This window comes from Mobula birostris, chromosome 3 (assembly GCF_030028105.1).
Source record: "Mobula birostris isolate sMobBir1 chromosome 3, sMobBir1.hap1, whole genome shotgun sequence".
In the NCBI taxonomy this organism is placed as follows: Eukaryota; Metazoa; Chordata; class Chondrichthyes; order Myliobatiformes; family Myliobatidae; genus Mobula; species Mobula birostris.
In genome coordinates, this window is record NC_092372.1 from 227,130,156 (window position 1) to 227,144,857 (window position 14,702).

Genomic DNA, 14,702 nt, shown 5'->3' on the forward strand with positions numbered 1-14,702 from the left:
AAATCATGAGGGGCATAGAGTGAATGCACAGTCTTTCCCAGGGTTGGGGAATCAAGAACCAGACAGCACGGGTTTAAGTTGTGCAGGGAGAGATTTAATGGGCCTTTCATCCACAGAACAAGACATAGTTGAGGCAGGAACAATAATACTGGAAAAGGATACTTGGACAGGTATGTGGATAGGAAAGGTTTCGAGGAGGGGGTTCCAACCTTTTTTTATGCAATGGCTCAATACCATTAAGGGGTCCATAGACCCCACATTGGAAACCCCTGGTTTAGAGGGATGTGGGCCGAACGTGACAAGCGTACTAGGAATTTGATTGGCCAAAAGGCCTGTCTCGGTGCTGTATATCATGCAATACAGGCTCCTAGGTTGCTTAAGGTTGTCATAGCCGGGAGATGTAATGGGGAAAAGCTCCCACCACCTATCAAATGCTCCCAATGAGGTGCATTTCAAATAGCCTCTGACAAACCAAGTCTAATGCCTGGTCTTCACGTGTGGCTTAGCTACTAAGCCAAGCAGAACAGTTTCTACAGATGGGAGAAGGGGCAAAGGCGGATTACTGGTGCCTTAAAGCCAGGCACTTTGGGCAGATGGGACTTGTTAGCTGTGGGGAAGGTTTCAGGAGTAAACCCCAATGGAAGAATCTGGAGCTGCAGTCCCCAAAGACACCATTGTCCTACATTGAGTTCAATGCTGACTGGCAATGCCACAGGTGTCAAACTATCAATATCAGTCTCTGCTGTTTCCTTGGACTCATCAGCTGGTGGAGTGGGGGAGCCTGCTCATCACAAACAGCTCTGGGCAACCCTAACCAACAGAGAGACTCACCTCGCAGGTTTCTATGCCTCTCAGTTTTATAAACTTCTAAAGAAAGTGAGAGGGAGATCCTTCGAGTTTCTGCAGGCTGTACTCTGTCCTTAGGGATGGGTGGTGTACAGAAGATCAGCCCAAACAAGGAGCTTCTTACATACTCTCTCAAGATCCTCTTGGACCTTCAATGAAACTCAGACCTGCTCAAATTTGAGAACTTTATTTCTAATAAAAGATACAATATTAAAGGCAAAACAAACACTGCTTAAACAATGGGTTTATATTAAATGAAAATATACAAAGCATTCACTTTCCTAAGGGTTTCTCCTTCGGACGGCGCAGATGAGACGGTGAGGGAACCAAACCTCTGACAGTCAGTAGATACTCCGTTCCGTTCTCACAGCTCACTGGAAGAAGAGATATTCGTAAAGTTCAAAGTACAAATATGTCACCCTATACATTCCCGAGAACAATTTTCTTGCAGGCGTTCACAGTAAATAAAACGGAACACAATAGAATCAGTGAAAGATGGCATCCAACAGGGCAGACAACGTGCAAAAGGCCATCTGTGCAAATACAAAACAAAATAATAATAAATAATTAAGCAATAAATGGAGAACATATGATGAAGAGTCCTTGAGGTGAGCGTGAAACCAGTTGAGGTGAGTGAAGTTATCCTCACTGGTTCAGGAGCCCAATAGTTGAGGGGTAATAACTGTCCCTAAACCTCTTGATGTGGGTCACAGGGCTCCTGTACCATTTTCCTGACAGTAGTGAGAAGAGAGTACGGCGGGGGCACCCATCTTGTCACACCTCCATTCCCCTCAGTCCCTTTGCACACCCAGCGGTGGGAGCAGAGAGAGCAGACTGCAGGGCACATTAATGCTGTGAAGTGGCTGCTCTGTCCAGGGCAGCAGGAAGGTACATTAACATCACTCCACCAGCCACCAGGCAAAAACCCCTCAGTTTCTGAGATGTTGACTGATGTAAGAGCCAACAGTGGACAAGACACTAACCCAACAGCACCCAAAAGGTCACTGAACAACCACCAGTTCAGAACAGGGGACCTTTTGAAGTTGTTTTCAGCTTAAAGGAAATGCAGGGATTATCCTGAGACAGTCCAACACTCGGAGAACTTACCTCTCTTCACGGGCACCAAGGCAGGTCTGGACAATCTCACTGGACAAGACTGCACCCTTGGTGAGAAAGCAATGGACACTGACTGTCCAACTATACAAACTGCTCAGAGTTTTCACTCAGGCAAGGAAGTCCTTCCCCATAATGGCCTCCAATGTCCATATGGCAGCAACACAAAAATTGCTGGAGCAACTCAACGTTGATTGGAATACCGAGCAGACACAACAGGAGCATTCCCACGCAGCTCCGACAAAGATTTTTGATGAGAAACCCAGTCTCTATAAAAGAGGTGGAGCAGTCATCATGGAAGCAGTCGTCTGAGTAGTGTGAGGCAGAATAGTCCGGCTTTGGCTCAATAAAGCTTCAGCATAAAACAGGCCGAGGCAAGGTAAGTTCATTTCTTAATGAACTCTTGACAGAATAGGGGATGTGTCTACAGAGCCAGTGTTCTGTTCTGGATGTCAGATGTGGGATTTCCAGGAGACTCCCAGCCTCCCCGATGGCCACATTCTGTGACAGGGGCATCGAGATGCAGCTCCTTAGAGACTGTGTTAGGGAATTGGAGCTGCAGCTCGATAACCCTTGGCTTGTTAGGGAAAGTGAAGTAGTGAGACAGGAGCTACAGGGAGGTGGTCACCCCAAGGCTACAGGAGACAAGATAAATGGGTGACTGTCAGGAGAGGGAAGGGTGAAACGTCAGATAGTGGAGAGCACCCCTGTGGCCATCCCAGTCAACAATAAGTACTCCATTTTGAGTCTGGCCCCATGGCTCAGAAGGGGAGGGAACCGAAGAGGATGTAGCAGTAACAGTGGACTCGATAGTCAGGCGGACAGATAGGAGATTCTGTGGACGCCAAAAGGAAACACCAACGGTAGTTTGCCTCCCAGATGTTTCTCGATGCATCCACGATATCCTGAAAAGGGAGGGTGAGCAGCCAGAAGTCGTGGTACATCTTGGTACCAAACAGGGAGTTAGGAAGGAAGCTGAGAAACAGGACCTCAAGGGTAGTAATCTTGGGATTGCTGCCTGTGAGGAGAGGAATAGAATGAGGTGGCAAATAAATGTGTGGCTAAAGAATTGGAGCAGGAGGCAGGGATTCAGGTTTCTGGATAACTGGAACCTCTTCTGGGGCAGGTGGGACCTGTACAAAAGGGGCCGGTTGCACTTGAATCGGAGGGGGACCGATATTCTTGCGGGCAGATTTACTAGAGCTGTTCTTAGTGGTTTAAACTAACATGGCAGGGGGATGGGAACCAGTATGATAGAGCTGAGGATGAGCCAGCAGGTTTACAAGTAGATGATGGGTGTAGCATGAATGCAAGGAAAGACAAGCCAATGACTCGATGTAAATGCAGACAGAGCAAAGAGTTAAATTGTACCACAGAGGAAAAATTCATAAGAGCGAAGAATGCAGGACCAAAGGTGCTGTATTTAAATGCATGTAGCGTTTGGAATAAGGAGGACAAACTTGTGGCACAATTAGAGATTGGTCGATATGACATTGTGGGCATCACTGAGTCATGGCTGAAAGAAGCCCATAATTGGGCGCTTAACATCAAAGGATATGCTTTGTATTGAAAGGACAGGCCAGAAGGCATAGGGCGTGGTGTGGCTCTGTTGGTTAAGAGATGGGATTACAGCTTTAGAAAGCGGTGACAGAGTCAGAGACTGTTGAATCTTTGTGGGTGGAGTTAAGATTCTGCAAGGGTGAAAAAAACATTATGGGAATCATAGAGGACTCCAAGATGTGGGGTTGAGATTGCAAGGGAGCTGGAAGATGCATGTAATGAGGGTAACGACACAATCTCCGGAGCTGAAGGCCTCGAAATCCTCGGCTTTGTGTGTTTCAGCGGCCGGGGAGAGGTCGGAGGCTGTATCAGAGAGGCTGCTCGGAATCTCGGAGTTTTCGGACGGATGGACTCAGTGTCGGCTGGGGTCGGCTGCTTCCAAGGTATCGGCAAGTTGACGGTGCCTGGAGGTTTATGGCAAGGAGTTTCTCCCTTTTGCCACCTGCTATCAGGGACTCGGGAGTCGATCGACTCGGGACTTGGAGACTTTTTTTTTACTGTGCCCATGGTTTGTTCTTCATCAAATTATGGTATTGCTTTGCACTGCTGTAACTATATGTTATAATTACGTGGTTCTGTCAGTGTTAGTCTTTGGTCTGTCTTGTTTTCTGTGATATCACTCCGGAGAAACATTGTATCATTTCTTAATGCATGTATGCATTTCTAAATGACAATAAAAGAGGACTGAGTGTTCTCATAATCTAAATTGTAATGAGGAACTTCAATATGCAAGGGGATTGGGAAAAATCAGGTTGGTGTCAGATTGCAAGACAGGAAATTTGTTGAATCTCTGTGAGATGGCTTTTTAGAGCAGCTTGTGATTGAGCCTACTCGCGGAAAGGCTATCCTAGATTGGGTGTTGTGTAATAACCCAGATCTTATTAGGGAGCTTAATGTAAAGGAACCCTTAGACAGTGATCATAATATGATTGAATTCATACTGCAATTTGAGAGGGAAAAGCAGAAGTTAGATGTATCAGTGTTGCAATGGAATAAAGGGAATTACAGGGGCATGAGAGATGAGTTTGCCCAGGTGGACTGGAGAAGGATACTGGCAGGGATGACGACAGAGCAGGGGTGGCTGAAGTTTCTGGGAATAGTTCACAATGTGCAGGATAGATATGTCCCACAGAGAAAGAAGTTCTCAAATGGCAGGAGTAGGATGTTAAGGACTGCGTAAAAGCCAAGGAAAAAGCATACGTGGTAGCGAAAGTGAGTGGGAAGTTAGATGACTGGAAAGCTTCTAAAATCCAATGAAAGGACAGGCTGCATCACTGTCTGGTATGAAGAGGCTACTGCACAGGACCCAAAGAAGCTGCAGAGGGTCGTAAATCTAGTCAGCTCCATCTTGGGTACTAGCCTACAAAGTACCCAGAACATCTTTAGTGAGCGGTGTCTCAGAAAGGCAGTGTCCATTATTAAGCACCTCCAGCACCCAGGGCATGCCCTTTTCTCACTGTTACCATCAGGTAGGAGGTACAGAAGCCTGAAGGCACACACTCAGTGATTCAGGAACAGCTTCTCCCCTCTGCCATCTGATTCCTAAATGAATATTGAATCTTTGGACACTACCTCACTTTTTAAATATATATTATTTATGTTTTTGCATGATTTTTAATCTATTCAATATACATATACTGTAATTGACAAAGGTGAGGCAGTGAATGTCATGTACTTGGATTTTCAGAAGGTGTTTGATAAGGTGCCACACATGAGGCTGCTTAACAAGATAAAATCCTATGGCGTTACAGGAAAGATACTGGCATGGATAGAGGAATGGTTGACAGGAGATAGTGAGTGGGAATAAAAGAGGGCTCTTCTGGTTGGCTGCTGTGACTAGTGGTGTTGGGACCGCTGCTTCTCTCATTGTTTGTCAATGATTTGGATAATGGAATTGATGGCTTTGTGGGAAAGTTTATGGATGATATGAAGACAGGTGGATGGATAGGTAGTGCTGAGGAAGCAATGTGATTGCAGCAGGACTTAGACAAATTGGAAGAATGGACAAAGAAGTGGCAGATGTAACAGTGTTGGGAAATGTATGATATTGCATTTTGATAAAAGGAACAATAGTGCAGACTATTACCCAAATGGGGAAAAAGTTCAGACATCAGAGGTGCAGAGGGACTTAGTAGTCCTCATGCAACACTCCTAGAGGTTAATTTACAGGTTGAGTCTGTGGTAAAGAAGGCAAGTACAATGTTGGCATTTATTTCAAGGGGAACAGAATATAAAAGCGAGGAGATAACGCTGAGCTTCTATAAGACACCAGTCAGTGCGCAATTGGAGTATTGTTCACAGTATTGGACCCCATATCTCAGAAAGGACATGTTGTCATTGGACAGTCCAGAAGAGGTTCACAAGGATTATTCCAGGAATGAAGGGGTTAACATACGAGGAGCGTTTGGTAGCTTTGGGACTGCACTCACTAGCATTTAGAAGAACGTGGGGGGAATCTCACTGAAACCTACCGAATGTTGAAAGGACTAGATAGGGTGGACAGGGAGAGATGTAATGGGGGTATCCAGAACTAGAGGGCACAGCCTCAAAAATGAGGAGCGACCCTTTGGAACGGAGATAAGGAGGAATATTTTTAGCAGGAAGTGATGAACCTGTGGAACGCTCTGCGGTGGAGGCCAAGTCCATGGGTATATTTAAGGCTGAAGTTGATGGTTTCCTGATCGGTCAGGGCATCAAAGGATATGGTGAGAAGGCGGGTGTCTGGGGTTGAGTGGAAACCAGGATCAGCCATGATGGAATGGCGAAGCAGACTCGATGGGTGAATGCCAACGTTCCAGGCCGAGACACTTCATTGGGACTGGAAAGGAAGGGAGTTACCTCCAGTCCTGATTAGGAGTCTCAGCCCGGAACACTGGCAGTTTATTCCCCTCCACAGATGCTGCCCGACTTGCTGAGTTCCTCCAGCAGGTAGTGTTGCTCAAGATTTCCAGCACCTGGAGAATCTCACGACTCCACAGTGCCGGCCACGAAGACCCTCCTGTACGCAGAGTGCCAGGCTCCCCCTCACACTCACCTTGGCTTTATTCTGCACTGGTAAGTACAGCTTGAACTCTGCGGGGAGCTCGTCCTCCGAGTACAGCCTGTCGGAGAAGTAAACCCGCCGGATACGACAGTTGGCGTGAATCTGAAAGACAAACAAGCGACCGAGTCATAGGAAGTCAGCTCAGGGTGACGCATCGGCCCCAGTCAACTGGGCTGGTTGACTAACATGCCCCAAAGGGCTGACAGGGCGGAATCCATCCCTGGTCCTTTGGCTTCTGTCCAAGAAAAGGCAGATCCAATTCAATGGCACGAACACGCCTGGCTGCTAATCTCCAGAGACAGTGGGAAGTCAGGCACCTGAAGCTTTGCATTAAAGTGACTTTTACGATCTGTGTGTTCTTCTTTGCAGTTGGACTGATCAAAAGTCCACACATGCAGTCAGAGAGTCACAGCACAAAAACAGGCCGTAAGACATAGCAGCAGAATTTGGCCATTCAGCCCACGGAGAACTTCTATTCTGCTCTTGACCCTCCCGTGCTCTCGTAAATATTGCAATCAAACCTGCAAGCACCACTTCCGCTGGCAGCTCTTTCTACACTCTCACCACCCAGTAAAGATGATTCCCCCTCATGTGCCCAGCACAACTCAAAACCTGGAATTCCTTCTGCAGAACGTGTGCCCCAGCACACTGCCTGGATGAGCAGGTACAAGCTATCTGGAGAGGTTGGACAAACCAGGATCATTTTGATTTGGCGATACAGCACAGAACAGGCCCAATGCCAGCAGCCCACCTAGGATATTAAAGCAAGTACATAACGCTGAGGCTTTATGAGGCATGTGAGCAGTTTTGGGTCTTTTATCTGGAAAAGATCTACCGGCATTCAAGAGGGGCCAGAGGAGGTTAACGAGAGAAGAAAGGGTTAATGTATGAGGCTGGCTTTGGCCCTGTACTCACTGGAGTTAAGGGGTGGGGGGGAGAATCTCATTAAGACTTATTGAATACTGAAGGGCCTAGATGGTGTGGATGCAGGGAAGTCTAGGACCAGAGGGCACAGCCTCATCAGAATAGAAGGACATCAATTTAGAACAGAGATTAGGAGGGATTCAGATTTCTGGATCACTGGGACCTCTTCTGGGGCAGGTGTGACCTGTACAAAAAGGACGGGTTGCACTTAAATCCGAGGGGAACCAATATCCTGGTAGGGAGCTTTGCTGATGCTATTGGGGAGAGTATAAACTAGAATTGCTGGGAGGTGGGAACCAAACTGAAGTGACGGAGGAAAGGGAGGTAGGCTCATAAATAGAGAAAGTTTGGGGACAGTGCGAAAGGGAGGATAGGCATGTGATAGAGAAGGGAAGCACTCAGACCAATGGTTTGACATGTGTCCATTTTAATGCGAGTAGTATTATGAATAAAGCGGATGAGCTAAGAGCGTGGATCAGCACTTGGAGCTATGATGTTGTGGCCATTACAGAGGCTTCGATGGTGCAGGGGCAGGAGTGACTACTTCAAGTGCCAGGCTTTATATGTTTCAGAAAGGACAGGGAGGGAGGCAAAAGAGGTGGGGTATGGCACTGTTGATCAGAGATAGTGTCACGGCTGCAGAAAAGGAGGAGGTCATGAAGGGGTTGTCTACAGAGTCTCTGTAGGTAGAGGTTGATAGGTAAGGGTCAATATCTCTACTGGGTGTTTTTTATAGACCACCCAATAGTAACAGGGACATCAACGAGCAGATAGGGAGACAGATTCTGCAAAGGTGTAATAATAACAGGATTGTTGTGATGGGAGATTTTAATTTCCCAAATATTGTCTGGCATCTCCCTAGAGTGAGGGGTTTAGATGGGGTGGAGTTTGTTAAGTGTGTCCAGGAAGGTTTCTTGACACAATATGTAGATAAGCCTGCAAGAGGACAGGCTGTACTTGATCTGGTATTAGGAAATGAACCTGGTCAGGTGTCAGGTCTATCAGTAGGAGAGCGTTTTGGAGATAGTGATCATAATTCTATCTCCTTTACCATAGCATTGGAGAGGGATAGGAGCAGACAAGTTAGGGAAACGTTTAATTGGAGTAAAGGGAAATATGAGGCTATCAGGCAGGAACTTGGAAGCATAAACTGGAAACAGATGTTCTCAGGGAAACATACCGATGAAATGTGACAAATATTTAGGGGATATTTGCGTGGGGTTCTGAGTAGGTACATTCCAATAAGACATGGAAAGGATGGTAGGGTGCAAGATCTGTGGTGCACAAAGGCTGAAGAAGAACTTACAAAAGGTTCAAAAAACTATGTAATAATATGAATCTAGAAGATTATAAGGCTAGCAGGAAGCAGCTTAAGAATGAAATTAGGAGAGCCAGAAGGGGCTATGAGAAGGCCTTGGTAGACAGGATTTAGGAAAACCCCAAGGCGTTTTACAAGTACGTGAAGAGCAAGAGGATGAGATGTGAGAGAATAGGACCAATCAAGTGTGACAGTGGAAAAGTGTGTTTGGAACCGGAGGAAATAGCGACGATACTTAATGAATACTTTACTTCTGTATTCACTACGGAAAAGGATTTTGGAGATTGTAGGGATGACTTACAGTGGACTGAAAAGCTTGAGCATGCAGATATTAAGAAAGAGGATGTGCTGGAGCTATTGGAAAGCATCAAGTTGGATAAGTCACCGGGACTGGACGGGATGTATCCCAGACTACTGTGGGAAGCGAGGGAGCAGATTGCTGAGCCTCTGGCAATGATCTTTGCATCATCAATGAGGACGGGAGAGGTTCTGGAAGATTGGAGGGTTGCGGATGTTGTTCCATTATTCAAGAAAGGGAGTAGAGATAGCCCAGGAAATTATAGACCAGTGAGTCTTACTTCAGTGGTTGGTAAGTTGATGGAGAAGATCCTGAGAGGCAGGATTTATGAACATTTGGAGAGGCATAATATGATTAGGAATAGTCAACATGGCTTTGTCAAGGGCAGGTCATGCCTTACGAGCCTGAGTGAATTTTTTGAGGATGTGACTAAGCACATTGATGAAGGTAGAGCCGTAGATGTTGCGTATATGGATTTTAGCAAGGAATTTGATAAGGTACCCCATGCAAGGCTTATTGAGAAATTAAGGAGGCATGGGATCCAAGGGGACATTGCTTTGTGGATCCAGGACTGGTTTGCCCACAGAAGGCAAAGAGTCGTTGTAGATAGGTCATATTCTGCATGGAGGTCAGTGACCAGTGGTGTGCCTCAGGGATCTGTTTCAGGACCCCTGCTCTTCGTGATTTTTATAAATGGCCTGGATGAGGAAGTGGAAGGATGGGTTAGTAAATTTGCTGATGACACAAAGGTTGGGGATGTTGTGGATAGTGTGGAGGGCTGTCAGAGGTTACAGCGGGACATTGATAGGATGCAAAATTGGGCTGAGAAGTGGCAGATGGAGTTCAACCCAGATAAGTGTGAGGTGGTTCATTTTGGTAGGTCAAATATGATGGCAGAATATAGTATTAATGGTAAGACTCTTGGCAGTGTGGAGGATCAGAGGGATCTTGGGGTCCGAGTCCATAGGACACTCAAAGCTGCTGTGCAGGTTGACTCTGTGGTTAAGAAGGCATATGGTGTATTGGCCTTCATCAGCTGTGGGATTGAGTTTAAGAGCTGAGAGGTAATGTTGCAGCTATATAGGACCTTGGTCAGACCCCACTTGGAGTACTGTGCTCAGTTCTGGTCACCTCACTACAGGAAGGATGTGGAAGCCATAGAAAGGGTGCAGAGGAGATTTACAAGAATGTTTCCTGGATTGGGGAGCACGCCCTATGAAAACAGGTTGAGTGAACCTGGCCTTTTCTCCTTGGAGAAACAGAGGATGACAGGTGATCTGATAGAGATGTACAAGATAATGAGAGGCATTGATCGTGCGGATAGACAGAGGCGTTTCCCCAGGGCTGAAATTGCTAGAGACAAGAGGGTATAGTTTTAAGGTGCTTGGAAGCAGGTACAGAGGAGATGTCAGGGGTAAGTTTTTTTATGCGGAGAGTAGTGAGTGTGTGGAATGGGCTGCCGGTGGAGGCGGTTACGATAGGGTCTTTTAAGAAGCTTCTGGATGGCTAGTGAAGTTTAAGAGACTACTGGACAGGTATATGGAGGAATTTAAGTTGAGGGCTTATATGGGAGGCAGGGTTTGAGGGTCGGCACAACATTGTGGGCCAAAGGGCCTGTACTGTGCTGTACTATTTTATGTTCTATGTTAAACCGCTCTATTCAATCTCATTTAATCTCTGCTCCACAGAGAACGAAGCCAGCTTCTACTCTGCCAGAGAGCCGAACTCCCTCTTCCAAGGAGTGGTCTGGGACATCCTATCCCTCCACCTGGCACAGTACTAACAGCCAGAAACCCCCAGCCGCCCGCTCACCTGTACTCGCAGCGTTTCAATGTAGTTGGTGCCGTAGGCTCGGCGGGTGAAGTCGGACAGGTTAAACTGGATCTGGTTCCAGCCATCGTCCAGCCTCATGGGCATGGTGCAGATGAAGGGCTTCACCCGTGTCGTGCTCTGGTAGTTGCTGGCCCGGAACCGCCGTCGCACATTCTTGTCATCCAGCACCTGCCGGAACAGGTTAGTGGGATTTAATCCAGCCAGTGCTTCACTTGACCTCCACCAGGGCCAGATGCGAAAGCAGGAGGGTTGGACGTGGGCCTGTCAACCCCATCCCGTAAAAGTCCAGAGCCACAGAAATGTCAACGAAAGCTCCAACGACCTCGTCCCTGCGAGAGGAAGGGTCTTCGTAGATGGGCTAGGATAGAGGACCTTGGGGAGCAGCTAGCGGTGGCCTATGCCCCAGCAGGAGTGATGTGCGAACAAGAGGAGGCTGTACTTCGGGACGAGGAAAAGGACACTGTACACAGACTACAGTGATGTACAGAGGGATCCTGGGGTCCAAGTCCACAGCTCACTGAAAGTGGCTGCACACGTCTCTTTGTTGTTAAAGCTTTATTTATCACATGTACATTGAAACTCGGAGAAATATGTGGTTTGCGTCAACCATCAGAGCCCAAAGACATGCAGGGAGCAGCCCACAAGTCTCGCCACGCCTCCACAGCACACGACTTACTAACCCTAACCCGCACCGGCGTCTTTGCAGTGTGGGAGGAATCCAGAGCACTGGGGGAAAGCCTACGCAGTCACTGGGAGAACTTACAAGCTCCTTGCAGACAGCATTGGGAACTGAACCTCGGTCAGTGACCACTGGAACGGTAAAGCATTGCGCTAATGGCTACGTTACCGTATCACAATAGGTTAGTAAAAACAAAGGCCAGTGATGTGTGTGCCTTCATCAGTCAGAGTACTGAGTACAAGAGTCAGGAGGTTATGCTGCAGCTGTATAAAACTCGGGTCAAGCCACTTCTGCAGTATTTTGTGCAGTTCTGGGTATCCCCACGAGAGGCTGCAGATTGCATTCAGCACGACGCTGCCTGTGTTGGGTGATTTGCTTTGGATTGGCAGAGGCCTGATAAAGGTTTATAAGATCTTGAGAGGTGACTACAGTCAGAATATTTCTCCCAAGGGGAAAAATGTCAAGTGATGTAGGTTAATTGGTCATTGTCAACGGTCCTGTGATGAGACTAGCATTGAATCAGAGCAGCTCAAAGGGCCGGGAAGGAGGGAAGGAGAGACAGAGGACGCGCTTTTAAAAGTGAGAGGGTGGAAGTTTAAAGGAGATGTGTGGGGCAAGTTCACACACATACGTTTTGGTAATGGGACACAGCAGCTGTCCTTGTGGTCCTCACCTGGACTTCGAATGTGAAGTATTTCTTCAGGTTCTTGATGATCATCACAAGGAAGGGCAGCTTGATGCCCAGGGTCTTCTTTGGGTCCGCTGGGCAGGTGATGTATGTGGTGCTGGTGGGGTTTCAGACACAGTTAGTACCAACTTTAAATCAGTTCCTGAAGTTGTCACAGCCAGGGAGAGGGGGTAGTGGGGATAAGACAGCTTAAATGTTCCCAATAGTGTGAGTCTCAAATAGCCTCTGAGAACTAAGTCCAGTTCCTGGCCTTCACGTGTGGCTTAGCTATTAAGCCAGTGGAATCATTTCTACTGACATCGTACTGCCCTGGCTGCATACACCCAGGATGTAACATCCATGGTCGATCCCCACCAACGGAGGGCCTCTTGTACCAACCCGAGCTGGTCAGAAGCAGCAGCAATGGCTGGAAGTGAGATTCCTCAAGCTCGCCATCACACCTTCCCTCCACTTGCCGGCTGCCCCCTCTCTTCTACCTCCAGTGGCGGAGAAGGTTCGACCCAGACTGAGGGCTGGCTCGGGCTCAGGTCTGTTTATTGTCATCGACACCACAGTGCAATGTCGTTCCTGGCTCATGTGAAGCCCTCAGAGTAAACCGTGTCATGGGATGGGAATCAAAAACAATAAACACAACGACAAAACGGCCAGTGTTCGGTGTTCTGTGCTCGGTGTCAGATGTGGGAAGTTCAGGAGATTCCCAGACTCCCGGACGGCCACATCTGCACCACGTGTGTCTAGCTGCAGCTCCTTAGGGACCGGGTTAGGGAACTGGAGATGCAGCTCGATGACCTTTGTCTGGTCAGGGAGAGTGAGGAGGTGATAGAGAGGAGCTATAGGCAGGTGGTCACACCGGGGCCTGGGGAGACTGATAAGTGGGTAACAGTCAGGAGAGGGAAGGGAAAGAGTCAGATACTAGAGAGTACCCCTGTGGCTGTAACCTTTAACAATAAGTACTCCTGCTTGAGTACTGTTGGGGGGTCAGCCTACCTGGGGGAATCAACAGTGACTGTGCCTCTGGCACAGAGTCTGGCCCTGTGGCTCAGAAGGGTAGGGAAAGGAAGAGGAGGGCAGCAGTAATAGGGGACTCTATAGTTAGGGGTCAGACAGGTGATTCTGTGGACGCAGGAAAGAAACGCAGATGACAGTTTGCCTCCCAGGTGCCAGGGTCCAGGATATTTCTGATCGCGTCCAAGATATCTTGAAGTGGGAAGGAGAACAGTCACGCCCCCACCTCTTTTGCCTCCCCCCCCTCCCGTCCTTTCTGAAACATCTAAAGCCTGGCACTTGTAGTAACCATTCCTGCCCCCTGCACCATCCAGGTCTCTGTAATGACCACCACACCATAGCTCCAAGTGGTGGGGGCTTGGCACTGTTGATCAGAGATAGTGTCACGGCTGCAGAAAAGGAGGAAGACATGGAGGGATTGTCTACAAGAGGAGAGGCTGTACTTGATCTGATATTGGGAAATGAACCTGGTCAGGTGTCAGGTCTCTCAGTGGGAAAGCATTTGAGATAGTGATCACAATTCTATCTCCTTTACCATAGCGTTGGAGAGGGACAGGAACAGACAAGTTAGGGAAACGAGAACTAGGGGATATTGCCTCAAGATTCAGGGGGGAAGATTTAGGACGGATATGAGAAGAAACTGTTTTTCCCAGAGAGTGGGGAATCTGTGATATTCTCTGCCCAGGGAAGCAGTTAAGGCTTCTTCACTAACTATATTTAAGAAACCGTTAGATAGATTTTTACAAAGTAGGGGAATTCAGGGTTATGGGAAAAAGGCAGGTAGATGGAGCTGAGTTTACGGACAGATCAGCCATGATCTTATTGAATGGTGGGGCAGGCTCGATGGGCCGGATGGCCTCCTCCTGCTCCCATTTCTTATGAAGCGTTTAATTGGAGTAAGCAGAAATATGAGGCTATCAGGCAGGAACTTGGAAGCATAAATTGGAAACAGATGTTTTCAAGTAAATGTATGGAAGAAATGTGGCAAGTGTTCAGGGAATATTTGCATGGGATTCTGCATAGGTACGTTCCAATGAGACAGGGAAAGGATGGTAGGGTACAGGAACAGTGGTGTACAAAGGCTGTTGTAAATCTAGTCAAGAAGAAGAGCTTACGAAAGGTTCATAAAACTAGGTAATGAGGGAGATTCTAGAAGATTATAAGGCTAGCAGGAAGGAGCTTAAGAATGAAATTAGGAGAGCCAGAAGGGGCCATGAGAAGGCCTTGGTGGACAGGATTAAGGAAAACCCCAAGGCATTCTACAGGTATGTGAAGAGCAAGAGGATAAGACATAAGAGAATAAGACCAATCAAGTGTGACAGTGGAAAAGTGTGTATGGAACCGGAAGAGATAGCAGAGGTACTTAATGAATGCTTTGCTTCAGTATTCAATACA

The 14,702-nt window shown here is 47.5% G+C and overlaps 1 protein-coding gene across 1 annotated transcript; it reads right to left on the reverse strand.

Annotated features, from left to right (window-relative positions):
* Window positions 1-1,200: 1,200 nt before the first annotated feature.
* LOC140195619 (cilia- and flagella-associated protein 20-like) lies at window positions 1,201-12,395 on the reverse strand. Its single transcript, XM_072254270.1, has 4 exons — window positions 12,288-12,395; window positions 10,915-11,103; window positions 6,554-6,664; window positions 1,201-1,220 (listed from the first exon to the last, which is right to left on the reverse strand). Exons 1-4 carry the CDS (start codon window positions 12,330-12,332, stop codon window positions 1,218-1,220), a joined length of 348 nt encoding a protein of 115 aa, XP_072110371.1. The 5' UTR covers window positions 12,333-12,395; the 3' UTR covers window positions 1,201-1,217.
* Window positions 12,396-14,702: the final 2,307 nt, after the last annotated feature.